General features: G+C 41.7%; 1 protein-coding gene across 1 annotated transcript; it reads left to right on the top strand.

Annotated features, from left to right (window-relative positions):
* The first annotated feature begins 429 nt into the window (after positions 1 to 429).
* YWHAB (tyrosine 3-monooxygenase/tryptophan 5-monooxygenase activation protein beta) lies at positions 430 to 19,657 on the top strand. Its single transcript, XM_036244485.1, has 6 exons — positions 430 to 603; positions 14,467 to 14,769; positions 16,690 to 16,813; positions 17,926 to 18,089; positions 19,195 to 19,290; positions 19,520 to 19,657. The coding sequence occupies exons 2-6, from the start codon at positions 14,470 to 14,472 to the stop codon at positions 19,574 to 19,576; spliced, it is 741 nt and encodes a 246-aa protein (XP_036100378.1). The 5' UTR covers positions 430 to 603; positions 14,467 to 14,469; the 3' UTR covers positions 19,577 to 19,657.
* Positions 19,658 to 22,856: the final 3,199 nt, after the last annotated feature.

The following is a 22,856-nucleotide window of genomic DNA, read 5'->3' as shown; positions in this document are numbered from 1 at the left end:
CCGAGCCCTGGGCGGTTAGTTCGGGTGGGGTAGGGGCCGGTGACCTCGGACTCACTCGGCCTGGCCCTGGCGAGCTCCAAGCCTAAGCAGAGGCGCCAGGCCCGCCCAACCCCAGCCTCGCCCGGTCCTTGTTCCCCCACGTCCCGGTCCTTGACCCTCCCCCGACACACTGCCCCTCTCCTCCCACCTCCTCTTTCCGCTCCCCCGCCCCCATTTCCGTCCCCTCCGCCCCCCGCCTGCCCCTCCCGGCCCGGGCCCTCCGCCCTCCCGCGTTCGCCGCATCCCGGCCCTCCGCCCGGCTTCCTCCGCCCTCCGTCGGCGCCCCTCTCGGGCGGCCGGGGCAACCCCGTGCCCCGCTCGCCCAATGAGGAGACGGCGCAGGGGCGGGGCGGGGCTCGGGCCGGAGCGGAAGTGGTGACCGGAGCGGAAGTGGAGCTGCCGCCACCGCCGCCGCCGATTCCGGAGCCGGGGTAGCTGCCGTGCCGCCGCTGCAGCCGCCGCCGCCGCTGCTCCTGCTGCCTGAGGAGTGGGCTTGGGAAGGAAGCGGTCACCGCGCTCGGAGCTCTGCTCGCCATCGTCTTTGCCCCCTGCCGACCTCCCACGGTGAGTGCGGCGCGGGGTCCGCCCGGGGCCCCCGGGGGCCCCAGCCCGAAGCTCCCCCCGGCGACGGTGGCGGCGGCGACCAGGGCGACCCCCGGGTGGGCTCCAGGGGGAGCGGCGCGCGCCCTCCTCGGCCCCGCGCGGCCGCCTGCGGCACGGGCCCGGCCTCGCCGCGGCCCCTCCCTGTTTCCGGGGCCGGGCCCTCTGCTCCTGGAGAGGCCCGGCCGCCCTCGCCGCCTGCGGCCCTGCCGGGCCGGCTGGGTGCGGCTCCGGGCCGGGCCGGAGGGAAAATCGAGCCGCGCACCTCGGACCCTCCCTCACTGCCCAGTTTCGGTCCCCGCGCGACCCTTCCCTGCGCCTGGGGCGTCGAGATCCGACCTTTTCAGCCCTGTCACCCCTGCTTCTTGCTTTCCGGTTCCCCAAAATTAAAATTGAACCAGATGTGGGCGAGTTCTCGAGCCCCAGTGCCCCTGCTGGACTCCCCAGGATGGGCAAGGGGTTTAACCTTGGGAGAGAACAGAGAGCAAACCCCCTCCCACTTTGCAGTAAAGCCATTTCATCATCGGCCGCTGGTTCTGGAGCCTGGCAGGACCCGAGAGCCCCTGGGAAGCACAGGGTTGAGGTTGGAGTCAAGAAAATGCATTTGTTGGAACCGGTTAACGAGTCAGGCCGGATCCTCGGGGGGGAAAAATGCCAGAGACTGAGAATCGAGTCTTTTCCCACGGTATTTACCGTCTTAATGCCAGAGTCTTTTGTATCCTCGCCCAAAATTCCCCCATACTGTGTGTTAGCATGTTTTTAGCACTGAGATTTGCCTGATGGCCTCCCTGGTGGTAGGGAAGGGTGGGAGTGATTTGGGGCCCTTTTCTTCATAAGATGAGCACATCTTTGTCTGCTGCAAATGGAGAACTCGCGTGTAAAGGGGTTTTCAAAGGTGGCAGTATTGGTAAGACAGTTTGCCAACCTTTCTGTACGAACCCATCCATGTCTCTTGTCCTAGCCTCACTGCTTTTCTCCTTGGAAGGCTAGATAGCATCAGGCTCTGGTTTTGCTTGCCCTGTGTAGGAGATGGAATTTGGCAAGATGATGTTATGAACACACGTGTGTGTGTATATATATATAAAGGCTGCCACAGGAGCCCCAAAAGAAAGATGAAGCACTTGTAAAGATACAAAAATTGCATTTCTCGCTCTGTCTCAATTGTTCGTATGAAACCATACACATGTGCAGTTTATAGAACAGGACACGTGGCTACTCAGCTTTGCATTTTCCTGTTAGAAGTTAAAATGTATAAATATGACTTGGTTCATAGTGATTTTCTTCTTGAACACTTCCATTGCACCCCATTCTTTATTTGTGGGTATGTGTCTCAGTTACCTGAGCCCTCATTTTTCTCGGATCTATGTCCTTAGCAGCATACAGGATGGTAAGGGTAAAATCTGTCAGTTTTCTGGACCCACATTTTAGGTGTGGTCTTCAAAATGGAAGGCTAATCATTCAGTAACAACTGCTGAATTATTTTCCTAGCTCCTCCTTTCAAAGAGATAAGAAACCATTCACCCATCTTACAGATGGAGTCTTTATGAGAAGTGAGGTGATTTGGCCTAGACCACATACCTGGTTTTCAGATTGAATATCTGCATTCATCAGTAGTAAATATTTATGGACTGTCAGCCCCTGGGGTATGGCTCCTACCCTATAATCTTCTGTACATTTCCCATCATGCTGTGCTTGTGTTATGTTGAAGCCATTTTAGAATTGGAGCTCTATAGCAGGGAGGCAGCCTCCATAAAACCAGGCTGAGCACATTCCCATGATGCCAGTTCCCAAGGCAGAGTCTCCAGATTTTGGGGCCACTGCAAAAAGTGCATTTTACCCATTTGGCTGTGGATATAGAAGCAGAAAGAACACTAGACTTGGAGTCAGAACAATTCGATTCAGGTCTTGCCTGCAGCATTTTCTAGCTGTGTGATTTTCAGCGTGCTGCTTAATCTCTGGTTCTTGGTTTCTGTAGCTCCAAAGTTGTCATGAGGTCTTCCATAAAATGTAGATTGTTAAATATAAGCGGTTGGTTTTGTTTTCTAATCACAGAGTTTACTGTTAATGGTTTTTTCCCCTCCAGTTGCATTCTGATGAGACCCAACCTTTTTATACATGCTGCTTTAAAAAATAGACATAGTGTTGCAGAATCTTATTTTGTGTCTAGCATCTCCAATCTTTTGAGCACATTTTCTCATCAGTATAATGCAAACGGTGATAGCCTTTAATGTGTTATTGTGACGAACTCAGTAATTAAGGATCTGGGATATAGTAGATATTCAGTACATGTTTTTGACCATGTAAATGAATATACACATATATAAGATTAGATGTGTATATACTATAAAGCGCAGGCACATGCAGAGTTCACTCATTTGTGATTTATTCACCAACTGATGAGGTAGCATCAAACAATCCGTCTGTAATAATAATAACTACTAATTGTTTAGCTTACTATGTGCCAAGCTTTGTCTAAGCATTTTACACATTCACTAATCCTTCATAACAGCCAATGGTAGGTAAGCACTGTTAGCCTCATTTTACAGATGAAGAAACTGAAGCACAGAGAACTTAAATAATTTTCCTAGGGATGTACACACAAAGCACAAGGTAAGTAAGTGTTGGAGCCAGGAATCAAACCCAAGTAGTCTGGCTCTACACAGTATATCTTTTGTGTGTATACTGTTTCACCTTAATTTTTCTTTACATGTGCCTTTTTAAAATAATTGTGTTTAAACAGAAATTTTAGCTATTTTTGAAAATAAATACAATGTAATTGGGAGGGGATATACACATTCTGGACTGAAGGGATGATACTGCTTGTGAAAGACCATTTTTCCTAGTATTTGCTTCATACTAGAGAGAAAGTTCATCAGTTACTTTGTGGCACACTGATTTAGCCAGTCGTAGGTTCTTCATCTAATTGAATTTAGTCAGGATCACCTTTATTAATTTTTCTTTATCATACTACCTTTTTTTTTTAAGTCCTCACCTGAGGATATTTTCCCTTTGATTTTTTTTTTTTTTTTAAGATAGAGAGGGGAAAGGGAGAGAAACATCAGTGTGAGAGAGACACATCACTTAGTTGCCTCCTGCACAACCTCGACTCTTTGGTCCATGGGCCAGACACTCAAACTGCTCAGACCGGCCAGGACCATACTATTCTACCTTTCTATAGAGTTTTAGATTTTTCCATACTTTGTTGGGGGGGGGGGGGATGAGGAATACATCTACATAAGTAGAGAGAAAATTCTAAATTATAACATCCTGTTAGAATGCCTGCTCTTTCAGTGGCATCAGACTAAGCAGTTTTTCTTTTAATGAGGATGGATACCTTAGAGAATAAACTAAAATACATTTGTAAAGAAACTTTGTTTCTGAGTGTCTAGAGGTGACAGTTCACTAGCTAGGGAGCAAGAAATTAATTGTATAATAACAGCTTTTAAGATTTGGAATCATCTTGGTCTCATTATGAATCACTTCTGTGTGGTGATGGAGAAACTAATAGACAAACTAACAGAGTTGGATTCTGAGGGAATTTTTCTAAGCGGAATATTTAGGAAGGAAATATAGACCAATGCACTTTCCATTTTGTGATGTGTATGCTAAAATCCTATTATCTTGCTGCTTTCTCTGCTAAAAAATCTAATATAGGCAGCGTTTTGTATTTGTGTAATGAGATGAAATTGATTCATGGCCTCAAGAGAACAAATCATTCCCAGCAGACTGAGTGAGATGACCTTTTAAAAATCTGGCCATTTCTCTATTATGTAAGTTTATTTCATTGTTTTCCCCAAGACCCCCAACAATAAAGTTATTTCTGAATGGCCTTGACCAGGACAGAGATTGAGGGCAACAATAAAGTACATGTGCGCCCTGGCTGTTATTGTTTGTCCACAAACCTTACCTTAAAGCTTCTTGAACAGTCGGTGAGTTTCAAGCATACGCTGTTTTTAACTGCTTAATTTGATTTTGGCTTTTAAAGCTAGATAAATTAAGGTCAGTTCTCAAACCTCACTGGAATAACTTTAAGAATCTTCGAAATATTGTTCATTCTCTTTTCATTAAGCAAGCATTGAGAATCATAATTGATCGTCAGGAAGAGTGCTGTATAGAGGAAAGAGCAGGTACCAGATTTACCTGTGTGGCCCTGGGCGGGTAACTCTTGGCATCTGTAAAAGGGACAGTGACACCTACCTCTTAGGATTCTCAGGGTTAAATGAGTTGATATAAAATAAACTCTTAGTGCTTTGAACATTTAGGCAGACCATAATTAATGGGTTTGTTTGTTTGTTACTTTTCCATTTAGATGGTATGGCTTTTGTTATAGCTAACTGATTGGACTTTTGAATAGATGAGGTGGACAGAAAGTATTCCAAGGATTGTTGAAGCTCAGTTTCAATCTGTAAATATAATAGTTGGTAGCTAAGGAACAGTCAAAAAGTGTAGTATTATTTCTTATAGGAGCTGAAGTGGCTCTTTTAAAAAATAAAAAGAACAACAAACAAACTCACAGACACAGGTAATAGTGTGGTGGTTACTACAGGGGAAGGGGGTGGGGGATGCTGAAGAGACTAAAGGGGGTTTAAATGTTTGGTGATAGGAGACTAGATTTGGGGTGGTAAGCGCACAGTGCAGTATACAGATGATATATCATAAAATTGTACCCTGAAACTTAATAATGTTATTAGCCTAGGTTACCCGATAAATTTCATTTAAAAAAAAAAAAAAAAGAATAAAAGTAGTCTAAGACAGTATAAATATGTCTGTATTTTATAGGTCAGATGTGGTCTGCCTGCCTCTGTCTATGTAGGAAATAGCAGCCCTTTCACTTCCTTAAAAAAGTGCATCAATTGATCAAAAGGTTTCATATTCAGCTTGACAGGCATTGTGCTATGTGTTGGGCACCCAAGATAAAAGTCTGGGCTCCTACCTGAAGCTCACAATCCAGTGTGGGAGCCAACAAAGACGTTTACAGTAAACTATAACTGCTATTTTAGAACTAGGCATGGGTAAGTTACCGTGTGCCTTTCTTTGTAAAAATCTTTGAAGAAAGCAGTCTGAATTTAAAAGAATAAGGCATGTGTAAGTGTCCCTTCACCAGGTGACCATTTGTTAGACTTTTGTGTAGACTCTACTGTGTCTGACATTTGCGTGCTTACAATGTGCAGAGACTGTGCTAAATGCTTTGCATTGGGAACAAATGTACTCCTTACAGAGCCCTATTAAGTAGGTTTGCCTATTTAAGGCATGAGAAAGACTCAGAGGTCTGGTAACCTATGGAGTATGTATGTGGTACTGGTCAATGGACTGGGTCACTCCCCATTTTGTTGTTGGGCCCAAAGCTTTTGAACAAGAATTAGCATATTGTCTTTTTAGATTGATTACTTTAAAGCCAGGAGATCAATTGATTGTCTTATCTGCTACTGATTCACATTGTGTAATTTTGGGCATATCACTTAGTTTAATTTTGGCTAATTGGACACAATTAACAATGATATTCAACCACTGATGTGAGAGAGGGAAGGGATTTTCAAATAGAAGTGCAGCTTCCTTCCACAATTCTGTGTTCTCTGGACATCGTGCTAATGACTTTGTGTTTCAGCCATGCCGTGTTTCATTTTCTAACAAAGAGCCCGCAAACGTTTGAATGGAATTAAATTTATTACAGGACTCTGAATTTTGTGTGTAGAATGGCATGCAAGCATTTTTAGGGTGGGCGTTTTTCAGTGAGTAGTTTTCTTTAAGAGTCAGGAATACTTTTTCTGGGTGACACCCACTAACCACCTGGTCCCACTGACTTCCTCAGTCCGTCCTGCAGGAGCTTGGCATGTTCTTTCAACAGAATGGCTCCAGAGCTGTCTCTTTGTGGTACTCCGGGTGTTCTATCTGAAATGGTACATCTGTGAAAGTTTGTCAGAATTTACTGTCAGTTCCTTACCCCTTGCAAACTTTTGAGCCTAGATTGTTAAAATGTTCTGGCAGTTTCCTCTCTCCAGATTGATAACTGTTCTCATTTCTGTATCTACCTTGGCCTTTGATTTCTCATTCATCTAGAAAAACAAAATGCTGTTTACTCATACATCTGTGTTTTTGATCCCTGTTAGGAGTTCCCTTTTTCTCTTCTGTGTAAAACCCCACACCCACCCCCCCAACCCATAAAGCCAAGTCAGGACCCAGTCATGTTTAAACTAAACCTGTTCCCTCTCATTCTAACCTGGTTTATTCTCCAAGAAGCAGCTTTATTATCCTTAAATATGTGCTGTCTTTTAACATTCCTACCAAAGAACTCCTCAGTGAATAATCAAGAGTTTTTGGAAATACTGGTAGTTTTTTCATTATGTACATTACATCTTTGTGAAGTATTTTAAGAATTTTTGCTTTGACCAGAATTATCTAAGCATTTTATGTACATCATCTTGTTTGTTAGCTATTAATGTCTCCTTTTAACATTTAAGTTATTTTTTAAATCACCTCATTTCTTTTAGAAGCTCTGATTTGTTGTATGTAGGGCTTTCCATTGTGATGTGCCCAAGGTCACGCAATGTGAATCAGGTCCGCTCATATTTGTTTCAGAGCTGCGGTAATCCTGACATAATAATAGATATACAATTCTCATTTTAAACTTCTGACAAATTATTAAACTCAATTAAATTAAGGATGTTCTTTCCTTTGGAAAGAAAACATAAGTCCAGCTGGGGTGACCAGTTTGATTCCTGGTCAAGACACATGCCCAGGTTGTGGCCCCAATCCCCAGTGAGGGGTATGCAGAAAGTAGCCAGTCGATGTTCTCTCTCTTCCATGTTTCTTTCTCTCTCTCCCTCTCACTTCCTCTCTCTCAAATCAATAAAGGACAAGAAAAAAAATTTTTTTAAGAAAACATAGGTGATAGTTAATATTTCCAAAAGCCACTGCCGTCATTTTCAACTCTTGTTTTTTGCAGTGCTTAAAAATATATATATGGATTAACAATGGATAGATAGCCCTTTATTTTTTACTTCCTATCTTTGGATATCCGCTTCTGACCACTGGGAAATCACCTCTCAGTATTCTAACCCTGGCTGGAAAAATAATTCCTTGAGCAAAGAATGGAGATAGGGGGCCTAGGTTGATTCATAGATGCACTCTTGTTTCAGAATTTACAGTCCGATTTAGGGTTTCATTTATTTGAAGAAAATCCTATTATTTCATGGGCACCTGTAGAATTATTCTTCATCATGTTCTTTACGAGGTATTTTACAAAGATGAAATGTTGTGGTGCAGCTTTACCCTCCCTTCTTTATACCTCTTTAAAAAGTATTTCTGTGGCATTAGATCCATTCTTTTAATGGCCATGTAATCTTGTAACATTTATCTCTTTTTGAACCACTCCCCTTTGGGATATTTAGATTATCCTCTGAAGTGCCGCATCTCGTGGCTTTGAACAGCCCGACAGCCGTTGTCATTTTGTGGCTGTGCCTGAGAAATCCTGTTCTGGAGCTTGTCGGTGTCTTGATCTGTGCAGCACAAGGAACCCTCTTGGCTCACTGCAGGGTTAGACCTCTTTCGGCCTCTAATAAATTTTTCTGCTGTCCTGCCTTGATTTGCTGTTAGTGCCAGGCCTGATGACAGACTGCAGTCTTTTAAGGCTTTTTAGGAGGCAAATAAAGGCTCTTTTGCTGGTGTTTATCTTGGTCTGGAACCAACCTTCAAAATCTCAGAAGAAAAGTTAAGTCCTGATTAATAAACCATCACTACCTAACAGCTATAGAATGCAATTAGGAACTATTGAATAAAACTGTTACAGTTAACATTTGTGTCCATTTGAAGACATTGGGGGGTGGAGTCTTATCAATTGTTAACATAACATATTCACTTCCTTACAGGATTAATCTGGATTTACTTTTCCTTTTCGTGGGTTGTATATCAAAAAAAAAAAAAAAAAATGAAGCTCCCTATGTGTGGGCTAAATAATAAAGTGTAGGTACTTTTAGAGGAGTGATGCTCATTATGCATTAAAAAAAATGGTTTTGTGTTTAATGTTATTTAATTCTTATCCCCTCATCTTCACAGCACCACCTCTTCTGAGGTAGAAGCTGTTGTCTCCAGTTTACAGACTGGAAGACTGAGGTGGAATGAGCTCATGTGGCTGTGTAGTGGCAGATCCATTAACAGTGTCCTGTTGTCTTTCTGCCATACCACACATAGAAAGCCTGTGTTCTTTCTGCTGTCCCAGTAATGATTTGTTGAAAAAATCCACAGATACTTTGTGAGCATTAGTTCTGTGATTGGCCTGGTTTAGGCAATAAATGAGAAACACGTGTGAAGCTTTTTCTTTGAGATCCTGCACATGTGAAACTGTAAGTGGTACAGTGCTCATCATCTGTAGTATAGAACACATAGAAAGTAGGTATAGAGAAGCCCTAGAGCATGCGATAGGCTACAGTGTGTTTGGATTCATAGGCAGGGTAGATTGGTTCGGAAGGGGTAGTCAGGGAAAGCTCTTCTGGCCCTAGATGGATGGATAGAGTTCACATGGGCAGGAAGTAATAGAACATTCTAGATGAAAGGAACTATAGTAGTCCCCTTATCCTCAGGGGATACGTTCCGAGACCTCTGTGGGTGTTTGAAACTGAAGGTATTACCAACCCTGTATATACTATGTTTTTTTCTTTACATAACATACCTATGATACAGTTTAATCTATAAATCAGGCACAGTAAGAAATTAACAACAGTAACTAATAGAACAATTATAACTATACTGTAATAAAAGTTATATGAATGGTTTTTGCCACCCCTGCCCCCACTACCACCAAGATGGCAACTAAGTGACTAGCCAGCAGAGAGCAGCTACATTGTGGATACTTGGAACAAAGGGATGATTCACATCCTGGGTGGGACAGACCCAGACGATGTGAGATTTCATCACGCTACTCAGAATGGCTCGCAGTTTAATATTTTAATATTTTCAGACTGCAGTTGAGTGATGGTAACTGAAACTGGAAAACGAAACCACAGACAAGGGAAGACTACTATACAGAAGCAATCTTGGGCATGTTTGAGCGTGGCATTTATAGAGTATTCAGTGATGTTCAGCCTGGGAGAAAGGTACATGTTGGAGAATAGTGGGTGAGAAAGTCTAACGGGTCTGGAGGAGCCAACTTATGAAGGACTTGGAAAGCCAGGTAGAGTTTAGATTTGATGGAGTAGCCAAAAGAGTGTCATTGAAAGTTATTGAGTAAGGGTAGAGGCATGATTAAGTAATTTTGAAGTAGGCTACCAGAAGTACAAGGAATAAGGTACCAGTATAATGAGGACTTAATATGTTTAGGAAGAATAGGTGCTTTGAATTATTTGAGAAGAGTGAGAATTCTACCAAAGTTGCAGTTTTGCTATTCTTTCATTTGGGGATCTGTTCATTCATTCAGCAGATATTTTTGTTCATACCAATTGCATGCAAGGTGCTGTGGGAGATATGCCTTCAAGGAGTTTATGGTGTTGTAAGGGACTTAAGGGACACACACAAATAGTTTTAGTACTGAAGAAATGTGATAAGACATTAAGAGAGGTATACATGAAATGCTTTGTGAAAATATTTTCAGTTTAGAGTAGTACTGTCCAATAGAAATACAATGTGAGCCACATGTAATTTAAAGTTTTCTGATAGTAACATTTAAAAAGTAAAAAGAAACCAGTGAAATTAATTTTAATACTTTTTAAAAATTTAACTCCATATCATGTGGCACTAGGCACGTATGGCTAGTGGCTGTCATACTAGACAGCTCAAGCGGAGCAGCTTATCGGAAGGCTTCATGGAGGAGATGACAGTTGAGCCAGGCTCGGAAATAATTTTGTATGCAGAGTAGGTGGGAAAGGACATTCCAGGTAGAGGAGTGGCTTGGTGAGCAAAGACAGAAAAGCATACTTTGTAAGAAAACCATTTTGACAGAAGCACGTATTGTGTGGATGGCATGTTTTGGGAAAAGTCTGGAGAAGATAGGCTGGAAAGCCTTCACCTGGTGGAAGAGAATCAGACTCTACTATTGGCAGAAGGGGACTTTAAAGGAATTTGAACAAGAAGTGACAATCAGTGTTAATGGGTCTGCCCTGGCCAGTTTGGCTCAGCGGTTAGAGCGATGGCCTGTGGTCTGGAGAGACCCGGGTTCAGTTGCAGTTTGTCCCAGGCCCTGGTTGGTCGTGCGGGTGGCAGCCACTCGATGTGTCCCTTTCACCTCTCTCTCTCTCTTCCTCTTTCTCTCTCCTACTCTATCTGAATAAAAAATGGAAAAATGTCCTCGGGTGAGGATAAAAAAAAAAGAATGGGTCTGGCAGCAAAGAACATGAAGAGAGCTAAAGGTAACAAGAAACTGAAAGCAACGGGACTAGGGAAAGATTGTACATGGGAGGTTTATTATAGCTGTAGACACAGGAACAATTTAAACAGTTCTCTGTTGCCTGCTGCCTTCCTCCTAACTGCTGGGTGTTGTGTAACCCATTTCCTGTTGAAATTGGTCTAGCTTCTTCAGAATCCACGTTATATAAGTCAAAAGTTACGTAAGCAACAGGCATCAAGGCATTTAGCTATGGCTTTTGCTTGTTGTAAGTTGTTTTTGTGTGTGTAATTTACATTTTTTAAGCAGTTGCATACTTTGTTTAAGGCATATGTTTAATCTTTCCATATCATGATAGGTTCTCAATCTCCAAGAGCTCTTGCAGTGATCCCAAAGAAGCTTGAAATAGTTGGCCCCCAACCAGAAAGATCACATTTTATTTTGAGAAATAGGGTGTGTACATTTGGGAGGGACCAAAGAGTAGTCCGGATTCTTCAGAGAGATATGATTTAACTTTTAATGCTTGGGAAGGGGAGAGGAGGTGTGCATCTTAATTGGGGGATCTAGTAGGACCAGAGATTTTTCCAGGCAACCTTTAGCAGGTTTGATCCTTTGTATTTCTCTATTTCTCTTTTATAATATTGCATGGGATGGCTCAGCTCTGAATTGGCTTTTGGCCAGTACTTTATTAATTGGATTCTTTCCCATGTGGAATTGCACAGGTGCTGTTTTGTGAACTTTGGAGTGGAACACTGAGTGACTGCTGCCTTGGTATTAGTCTGCAGACTGGGAAATTTCTAAGGTTCATTGAAAGTTGGCTTCTTTCTGCTTCTCTTTTAGGAACAATAAAATAGGGTTGTTGAAGGATGGAGAGAGTGTCCTGATCTCAAAGACTTTATGGTCAAGAAATTTAGACATAGTGAGAAAGTATATAAATTTAAGATGATAGTGTGTGTGCATACCACATATTTATTTATTATTGACAGTATTACAGATGTCCCCCATTCCTCCCCTCGAGTGGTATATTTTTTTGATGTGCTTATATTAGAGTAGACTGGGTTATATTGTGGTAACAAACAGCCCCACTGTCTCAATGGCTTAACTCAACAAAAGTCTCTTTCTCTTTCACATTGCATGTCCACAGGAATTCCTTCACCTCACAGACTCAGCTTACAGAAACTGCACTATTTTGTGACAGCATCATCTAGAATGCATGGCCTTCTAAATGGCTACTGTAAGAAGAAAGCCTGGTGAACCACACATAGGCTTTTAGCAGTTTCAAGCTGGAAGTAGCATCATTTCTGGTTATGTTTCATTGGACAGAACTAACCATGTGACCCCCCTTCTATGTGCAGGGGATTGCCGGGAAATGTAGGAAAGCAAATGGAATATTTTGTGAGGATTATTATCTCTCATATAGTCTCATTTTAGTGATGTGGGTGAAGATGTCAAATAAATCAAGGTGAGATTTTTTTTTTTTCACTGAGTGTAAACTTAGAATTAGCAGGCCTTATATAAAACACAACTCTGAATTTGATTTAGATATTAAGCAGAAGAAATATAGTTCTGAACTAGAAAACCCACTCTTTCTGAATTGTCTAGGTTTGGGATGTATCTTATTGTGCTCCATCTCAAAATATTTTTAGGTGGTAGGGGGCCATCTATAGAATTTCTTCCTTGAAAATACAGAAATGACTTTTGAGGCAAAACTATTTTGTGAATAGGGTTATACTTCCTTTGCTATTTTAAAACTATTAACCATTTTCAGAGTCTTAAATTGTTATACCATGTATATAGTAATGAAAGAATTTGTTTTAAAAATACTGATATATTCCGCCCTGGCTGGTTTGGCTCAGCACTTAGCGCATCAGCCCACGGACCAAAGAGTAGCAGGTTTGATTCTGGTCAAGGGCAGGTACCTCAGTTGTGGTTTGGTCCCTGGCCCGTGTTGGGTCGTGTGGAAGGCAACCAGTTGGTCAGTGTTTCTCTCTCTCTCTCTCCCCCTCTCCCTCCCTCCCTCCTACTCTATCTGAAGATAAGTGGGAAAATATCCTCAGGTGAGGATTCAAAAAATATAGATATAGATATAGATATTCCTACTACTGTTTAAAACAGTATCTTATTTTATCCTTTAGGATGTTAGTGTATTTTTATACTGGCATAGATGAATATATTGAAATTTAAACCATCAGTACATAAAACTTTGTATTGGTTAATAAATAGTTTTTTAGCTACATGTCATCCAAAACTTACTGTATTCTCTGTAAATGGTGATTATTATAGTGGAGAATTAACAAAGGTGAGGTGAATAATTTAAGAGGTATTCATTGATTGTTGTATAAAGGATTTGATAAAATGATAAATTGAAGCCACTAAAATTTTTGTCTATTTCAGAAAAACTTTTAAATGGACTCAGTTATTGTCTGAAGCTCTGTTGCTGTGCATATTGTTGAATACACTCATATCTCTTGCATCCTATAGCATGTGCAGAACTACTGCCTGATGTCTGTATATAGTGCTGTGAACTTTCCAAAGCGCCTTCACATGGATTATTAGGTCATTTTTCCCTCACAACAACCTGTGGAGAGTTGGTAGTTTTCTTGTTCTCCACTAAGGAAACTGAAGCTCAGAGGTTAAGTGATTTGACCAAGATCATACCACTTTTTTTGTTTGTTTTAAATAGGTTTTTAATTTTTTGAGAGAGAGAGAAAAACATTAATGGGTTGCCTCCTGCACGCACCCTGACTGGGGATCAAACCCGCAACCTGGGTATGTGCCTTGACAGGGAATCGAACTGGTGACATTTCAGTGCACGGTATAATGGTCAGTCAGCTGAGCCACACCTGCCAGGGCAAGGTCTCACACCATTTTTTGGTGCTGGATAGAGCCAAATCTGCCTGCCCTTGACTTTGCTACCGTGTGTTCTTGTAACAAATTTAGCAAGTTGCAGAAGATACTCTTAAAATTGGAGATTGAAGCAATCATCACACTTAACATGTTTTTTCCTATACTGGGGGGGGGGGGGGGCAGATTTGGTCAAAACCAGATAATTCTTGAACAAAGTAAACATACATTTAGCATAAGTTTCCAAAGAAATGGTTATTAACTGGCTCTATGTGTTGAGGAGGCAGATTAGGAAAGGGGAAGAAAACAGACGCTCTAGAGACAGAGTCTTGAATTTGAGTTCTGGCCCTCTGTTGTCTCCAAGCAGTGTTGCTTTCTCTGAACCTCTATTTCTATTCACCTCAAAGAAGGAGGAAGGGGCTGTTGTGAACATATCTACCCTATAGAAGAGTTGGGAAAATGAATTTACCAAAGTACTAAAAAGACCTTAGCAAAGTACCTAAGCTGATAGGTGCTTCTGGTCAGTATTGTTGAGGGCCTCTGGAAGTCGACGTTTCACATGTAGGTATGATTCTTTTCAGATGAGTTAGAAGAAGATTCACACATGCATTTCCTGGGCCCTGAAGTCTGACATGTGCTTTCTCTTTCTTTTTCTCTTGGTCTCATTCTAGGGAATGACCATGGATAAAAGTGAGCTGGTACAGAAGGCCAAACTCGCCGAGCAGGCTGAGCGCTATGATGACATGGCTGCAGCCATGAAGGCTGTCACGGAACAAGGGCACGAACTCTCCAATGAAGAGAGAAATCTGCTTTCTGTTGCCTACAAGAATGTGGTGGGCGCCCGCCGTTCTTCCTGGCGTGTCATCTCCAGCATTGAACAGAAAACAGAGAGGAACGAGAAGAAGCAGCAGATGGGCAAAGAGTACCGGGAGAAGATAGAGGCAGAACTGCAGGACATCTGCAATGATGTTCTGGTAAGGCCAGTGTTTCTGTTTCCAACAGTGGTTTGTAAATTGTATTCATTTGATGTACAAATGCAAACTCGCAAACAGCTATGAGACAAAGTTGTCTGAATGTGCTGGAAAGCTGCACACCATTTGCAGCTAATTTTTAAGCATATGATGTGATTTTCCTCACCACCTATTTGAGCAGAGGTTGCTGATCACTTATGGGGACTTTTCCTCTCCCTTCAAAAAGACCTGTGAAAAACAGGAACATTTAGTTAACATCCCTCCATCTTTTCTTTAGAAATTGAGTCCAGATAGGCAGGATTATAGGTAGATGCAGCTACAGATAGGCTATTCTGTATATTAGGAGCAACAGGTTGAGCTGCCTTTCAGCCTCTCCCCAGTCATGCCTGCCCAGTGTAAAGTCCTGTTTTTGACCAAAAGTTAGCCGTGCCATGTCGAGTCAGTTTGGGCCTGCGTTCCAAAGCCAAATCAACAGTGGTTTGGGAATTCTCCTCTCCCGTGTTCTATATAAGCCTTGGTCAGATGATTGATTCCTAACTGCTTTCACTCGGACCATCATCTGGGGTTGGATGGGAGGGGTGCATATCCTAGAGCAATCATGATCATATTGTCTTTCCCTCACATCCTGAGCCCACTGGGAACTTTCTTTTTCTTCCAGGTGAAATCAGGTAAAAATGAACAGTGAGGGCTGCTTTGAAGGGAAAAGGAATTCACACTTGTGGATCTACCTCCTCCCCTGCTGGCTGCCTCTCCGAGTTACTGCCCATGACACCTTTCTTTTGAAAACCTGTACAGAGCTTGCCAGCCATCAGGCAGTTCTCATCATCCCTAACCCATAAGGAATTACACTCTGTCTGTCTGCAAAGAACATTAAAATGACTACTGCCCTTTGCATCTTCAAGATCACTTTGATTGATTAAATCCCCTATGACTAAACTTTTGCATTGAGCTGCTCTATTTGTTAGACTCATAGTGTAAGAATGTCATGACTAAATTTGTTGCCTGTTGGTAATTTGGGGGTTTGTTAATGGTGCACTAATTCCTGAATGTTAGGTACATCTGATATTCAGATGAAGTATGGCATGTATTCCAAGGGCAAGAAAGTTCCGTAATTCCTGAAAATGTAGACCAGCTTTTAAGAGCATCTGAAAGAATGTGAAGAACGCATGGTACTTACTGCCTCTTAACCAGTTTTTCAGGATGCCACATTCTAAAACAACTCTTCGAAAATATTGCTCTGTTTACGAAGCTTGGACTCCTTCAGAACTGCTTTTGTTGTAAGCATAAATGTTTAAAGGAATTTGTTATTAATAATAGTAGTAGCTACCTTTTGAGTGCTTACTATGTGCCAGGCAACGTGTTAAGCACTTTATGTACATTAGCTCTTTCTCATACCTACCCTAGAAGATGGCTGTTGTGCTTCCTATTGGAGAGCAGAGGAAACTGAGGCTCAGGATAGGTCATTTGTCCAGGGTCATACGGATAGTTCCTGTCACTTAGGGAACCATTATTAACATTGAAAAATATACTTTCAGACTTTTTCTATACATATTTTTGTGCATGTACACGTATGAATTTTAGTATAAAAATAGGATTCATGTATTTATAATCTCTCCCCCTCCACCCAGACTTCTTTTAAGAACCTTTTTATATTAGTGTAGTTCTGCATTGTCACTTTAAAGGCCTGCATAACATTTCATTGTATGGCTCTACTTTTATCAACCCCTTATGGATGGTCGCAGTGATTTTTAACAGACGAAAACAGACATCTACTAAAAACCTTTAAAAGCTTTGGATGAAAATATTTTTTCAAATCTTCACAAAAATTATTTAGAAGTGGTAGTATTATGAATCTCAGGCATAGTTGTAACATCTTGTAAATAATATTTCCAGATTCTTAACAAAATATGAATCATTTTTTAGGAGCTGTTGGACAAATATCTTATTCCCAATGCTACACAACCAGAAAGTAAGGTGTTCTACTTGAAAATGAAAGGAGATTATTTTAGATATCTTTCTGAGGTGGCATCTGGAGACAATAAGCAAAGTAAGTAACATTTTATTAAAGAAAGAAATTTGACCAGTAGTGGAGCCAGTCTTCCTTCATAATTTTAGCAGTTTTTGCTTTGTCTCTTCACCATAGACACTAACATCACAGTACTCAGAATTTGAAAGACCATAGCATTGTGCTGACCTATGATAAACGGGGTCACAGGGATTGACAGATCAAAATGTACCTAAGGGAAAGATGGGGGAGGGCATTAAAAGTCTGGTGCAGCAGTGCTTTTAGAGAATTTTATCTTGAGGATTATTTACTAGCTCTCTTTTTGGAGGTACAACATTAAAAAGTTTAATAGCATGAAGCCATCATATAAGTAGTGATACATTTCTTTGATCACATACATGTTATTACTGTGATGGTGATAATTATAGCTGTGTATTTTTTTGTTTTTTAGTTTTTTTCTTCCTTTATTGATTTTAGAGAGGAAGGGGGAGAGAGAGAAACATTGTTGAGAGAGAACATCGATTGGCCACCTCCTGCATGCCCCCCACTGGGAATTGGGCCCACAACCTGGGCACGTGCCCTGACTGGGAATCGAACCGGCAACCTCTTGGTGCATGGGTCTACGCTCAACCACTGAGCCACACTGGCTGGGCTATAGCTGTGTTTTATTAAGTGCCTACTATGTGCCAAGTATTGTAGAGTTTCATTTATTTCTTACATAACCTTGGGAGTTTACATGGAAGTCTGTTCATTTTTCTGATAAAGAAACCTAGACTACGGAGGTTTTCACTTCAAGCCACACACCTAGTGAGTAAGAGTTGGGTCATTCGCGTTTGGGTCTAAAGTCTATGACCTTTCCACTAGAGCATATTGTTTTTTATGTTCTGTTGTTAAAGGTTATTTCTGTATTTCTTAAGTGCTTTAGTGAACTTTGTCTTAATTGTCTTTGTTTTCTCCCAAAGCGTTTAATGTAGTACTTGGCTTAGAACAAACATTTAGCAAATGATTGTTAATCAAATGGTGGAGACACTGACCCCTCATTTGATAGGTCATTTAATGATAGCCCAGTTTGGTAAAATAATATGATCATAGTCCAGTGTATGATGTCGCCTATGAAAGAACCCAGCCTTTAATGTTTCGTATCTTTCTTTTAGCCACTGTGTCAAACTCTCAGCAGGCTTACCAGGAAGCATTTGAAATTAGTAAGAAAGAAATGCAGCCTACACACCCCATTAGACTTGGCCTGGCACTGAACTTCTCAGTCTTTTACTACGAGATTCTGAACTCTCCGGAAAAGGCTTGCAGCCTGGCAAAAACGGTGAGAAAGGCCCTCTGTGGTTTCTGATCACAGTAGAACAGCATTGTGCTTCTTGGTAACTTATTACCATGACTATAACTCATTGTCTTGGACTTAATTGAAGACTTTTCTAGGGGATAGGTGTATATCTTTTATGAAACATATTCAGACCTACTTTTTGGGTTCTTAACACCTGCTAATTTTTGTTTTGTTTTTGTTGTTTGATTACTATTTTTCGGGGGTGGTTGTGGAAAATTCAGATTAAAGTAGTTTGTTTCTTGTCAAACTTTGGGCTGTAGTCCTCTGTTGTATATTTATTATAGTCCTTGCACTAGGATTTGAAGTTATGGCCGTGGAAATGCAAGAAATAGGACCATGTTTTTGTATGTGCACTGGGTTACCTCCTAATCTTCTTTTGGTAACCCAGCTGCCTTTTCTACGTATTTTTGTAGTTATTCACCATGTACAGTGTTATTTTAATTTTTTTTAAATTTTGAAAATGTATGTGAAATTAATTCTTCAAGCTCCATTACTTAGTCAAATCAGATTTAATGGTGTGAATTTCTGTTCTCCCTTTTATTACTTGTATCTAGACCTTTTGAGTTGTAGTTTGTTGTTGTTTTTCTTTATTGATATTAGAGAGAGAAGAAGGGAGAGAGAAATATAGAAACATATATGAGAGAGAACATTGATTGACCACCTCCTGCACGCCCCTTACTGGGGATCAGGCCTACAACCTGAGCATGTGCCTTGACTGGGAATCGAACCGGCGACCTCTTAGTGCATGGGGTCAACACTCAACCACTGAGCCATACCCGCCGGGCTGTTGTTGATTTTCAAGGATTACTAGAAATTACTTTTAAAAATTAACGTGAATTTGCCTAGAATGAATGCTGTTGATTTATTAGGTACAGTCAAGTTTCTTACCTAGGAATTTTTGTCATTGTTGGTTGGTGCTTTATAAGCATGCATTATGTTTGCTGAAACAACTGGAAGACAAGATAATAATGACCTAGGTTCCCCCAGAGTATTAGATAGGAGAAATATTCACTTGTTAGCAGAAAAAAATTGGCAAAATGTGCTCTGGAGAACCTGTGACTTATTTGCTAAAGGTTCTTTGTTGTAGGCATTTGATGAAGCAATTGCTGAATTGGATACACTGAATGAAGAGTCATATAAAGACAGCACGCTGATCATGCAGTTGCTTAGGGACAATCTCACTGTAAGTACTTCTGATTTCAGTGACTGCTTTTGGAGGGTTAAAGTGTTAAATTAGTTAAATGTAAGTGTTAAATGAGTGCTAAAGTTTTGACCTTTGCAGTCATCACTGCTGGCACTCATACAGGAAGAATTTTAAACGGTCAAGAGAGATAAGATATCCAGACTGGGAAACTGCCCCGGGTAAATTTTAGTAGCCCTACTTTGATTATGGCTTTGTTTTTCTCTTGCAGCTGTGGACGTCAGAAAACCAGGGAGATGAAGGAGATGCTGGGGAGGGAGAGAACTAATGTCTATCGTGCTCCGTGATCTGTCCAGTGTCACTCTGTACCCTCCACATATATCTCTTTGTGCGATAAAAAAAAAAAAAAGAAAAAAAGAATCGTACGTCGACTTTTCGATTTTTCACAGCCTCAGCCTAGCAAAAATGGTTCATGGGATAAACAGCTGGTATTTGTATCTTAAACTCTGATTGGTCACATAAATGCCATGGCATTCTGAAGTTTTGATTTTTAACATTGACAGGATTACTGTGTGTTTAATTTTTTAAAAAACTGAACACTGTGATTATGGGGTTTTGTAACTAAGCAGAACTCTTACTGGTAGAAAAAATAGACCTGACTTAATCTAACTTTTGGGAAAGTTTAATCTGATATCAAAACAGTCACTGAAATACAGCTCCATTGTAAAGTTGTACAGAAAGTTATAGAGATTATATTGTGATGCTGGAACTTGGAGTGAGACACCTGTCATTTCACATTTGAGTTTGATGGCAATTCACAGTAATTCTGCCTGTTGTTCAGGGCTTATAGACACTTGACCAGTTGGGGCTCTTGCCACTCAAAAGCTCATGACCGCAGATGTCCAGTGTCTTCCTCTGAGGAAACTCAAAGCCTAAAGTTGAAATTCTTTGTGGCAGATAACTGGGTTATGACACCATGAGAAAGTCCAGTGCTCATACAACACATGTGACTAAAACTCCTGTCCTATAACAATGTCACGGATTTATGACTCGTGCTTCAGTTGTGGAATCTATTTTCCTTGTAACCGGGAACTAAAGAAGAGAGAACGCCTGTATTTTATGAATGGCCGTGTCTGTGTCCTGGGTAGTACCTTTAAGAATAATGTTCGGCAGAGATTGCCTTTCACATGAGGAGGACTCTGTCTTTGGTTCTTCCTAGCTCGGGGCTTTTAAGTTTTAAAATTTAAACATTCTTTCCCACTGTCCTTTTAACTGTTGACTTTTTTCTCTTCCCTCTTTCAATTTCTGTCCTTCAGTTTCCTTCCTTTTCTTTTCTTTTTGAAGTCTATCTTTATTTGTCTTTTTATCTTTTGTTCACAGTTTAATACTACGTGGGCAGGGATAGGGCCTGGAGGGGTGAGGAGTGGAATTGGTGAGCACTTTGGTGAGCAGGCCTTGTTTCAGAGTCCAGAAGAGCTTCCAGCACCGTAGCCCTGTCTCCCTCCAGTTCGCAGCACAGTCGTTGCTCTTCCGTCACACCAAGATCTGAATCAAAAAAGTATTTGCAAATATCCACAACTTCTCCCTGTATTACAGTCAGCCCTGATAATGCTTGTTAGTACCTGTCACCAGATCTCCCAACTGTCCTCATCCAGGCAAGTTCACAGGCATGTTTAAACAAGACCCTATAATGCAGAGAAGTTGCATGAACACCACAATGGGGAGAATCCAGAATACCCGGGCCTACCAGTCTCACAGTATCATACCCCCTCGTTAACATTCCACATAGCTGTAGTGTCCATCTGTTTGTCCATCTGCTGAAATGAGAAAAACATTCATGCACTGATGAAAACAAACCAAAAAAGGAAAAAAAAAATCCCTCCTTTCTAGCTGAACAAAAATGTGCAGTTAAATACTTGGCGCTTGAAAATGCAGTAGTGAACGTGGAACGAGCCTGTCTGTATATCTGGTAGCTCCTCCTTGCTTTGTTTTTCCTTACCAGTATTCTGCCTCACGTTTGCTTCTGTGATGGTTATACTGCCTAGCAAGCACACCTGTGGTTGTGAAAATAGTATAGCAAAAAAGAAAAATCCCCGGTTATTGATGTACTAGATTTGTGTATGTCTTTTAAACAGTTCTAGTTTCCACCTTACACGGAATAATCAGGAAACGTGTAAAAATTCAAAAGTGAAATAAAAAAATTTTATCAGTTAGTTGCCTGTGAATTGATGTGTGGCACCATCTCTATCACTACTAGAGTTAGCAAACTTTTTTTTATCACACTTTTTGGGCTCTACTCTTTTCTTTAAAAGTAGGCAACAGCTTTATGTCGTCCTTTAGAACCGGAAGTCAAGGTGTTGTCAAGGGAAAGAAATTACCATTAAAAAACCTATCCGCCCAGGCCAGTTTGGCTCAGCAGTTAGAGCATCGGCCCACGGACCAGAGAGACCCAGGTTTGGTTCCCGCTAAGGGCAGGTACCTCGGTTGAAGTTTGTCCCCGGCCTCGGGGTCGTGTGGGTGGCAGCCCGTCTACGTATCTCTCACATCAGTGTTTCTCTCTCCCTCCCACTCTATCTGAAGATAAATGCAAAAACGTCCTCAGGTGAGGATAAAATAAAACCTATCCACCTTCCACCAACCTGGGTGTCAGGTCTGTTAAAGCCCTTCCTCCTTTTTAAAACCCTGAGATGTAACCAAGACACCAAGATGTAATCAAGAGATGGCTACATGAGGCCTGGTCATCTCCAAAGTAATACCAGTCTCATCTGTCCCAACACTGTGGTATCCTGCGGCACTGTTTCCTCATGGGATTTCCCGCAAGGCAAGAAAAGACATCTGGGTGGGGGGTATTTTTGAGCCCAAGAGTAGAATTGGTTGGTGCTTGCTTACTACTGTAGGCTGGGCAGCCAGACAGACTCCTGCCCCTGCTTCTGGAGCTGTTTCACCTGTCAAAGTCACACCCAACCAAAGGTTAGCGGGAACAGTCCTGCTTTGTTGCAGCAGGGAAATCAGGAGCCTCTCAGAGGCCAGGTGAAGTGCTGTCCCACAGTGGATTTGGAATTCAGAAATGACCCCATCCCACAGATTGAAACTGCACACTTAAAATTGATAAAGAGGTCTTGCTGTTCAGCTTGGGACCGCCGCCCTGACCTATCAGGTCCTCACTGTTCCCATAGAGGCTGAATTACAAGGGATTTGGTGAACCTGGTGGTGTGCAAGTGGAGTGGATTTTTTATGAGAAAGAGATGGGCAGGGAGATAGCCCAGGAAAAAGTCTTTGGCAACATAAGAGTCAATGTCAAAGATGGCCTTAGTGGTCTCGAAATCACACGGAGCATTCAGTCAAGTCACAAAGCCGGTTCCAGAAGGGTGGGACTAAATCTGGGCTGTCTTGAGAAAAAGACTATTTCAGGTGGATAGGTCCCTTTGAAACCAGCCAAGCATCTGGCTCGGAATTATCGTTCGTAAGGCAGAGAAAGTGTGTGGTCTTGAGTCCTTGCGAAGATGGAGTTCACGGAGGAGGGAAGCAGGCCCAGAAAGGAAATGGCATGGGGATTAGAACCCAGGCCTTAGGCCCTCCCAGAGGGCTCAGCTCCTCCGCGTCTCCGC

Source organism: Molossus molossus, unplaced genomic scaffold, assembly GCF_014108415.1.
Source record: "Molossus molossus isolate mMolMol1 unplaced genomic scaffold, mMolMol1.p scaffold_m16_p_6, whole genome shotgun sequence".
Lineage (NCBI taxonomy): Eukaryota > Metazoa > Chordata > Mammalia > Chiroptera > Molossidae > Molossus > Molossus molossus.
Note: the sequence above shows the minus strand (reverse complement) of the source record. Positions and strands in the feature narration are given on the sequence as shown.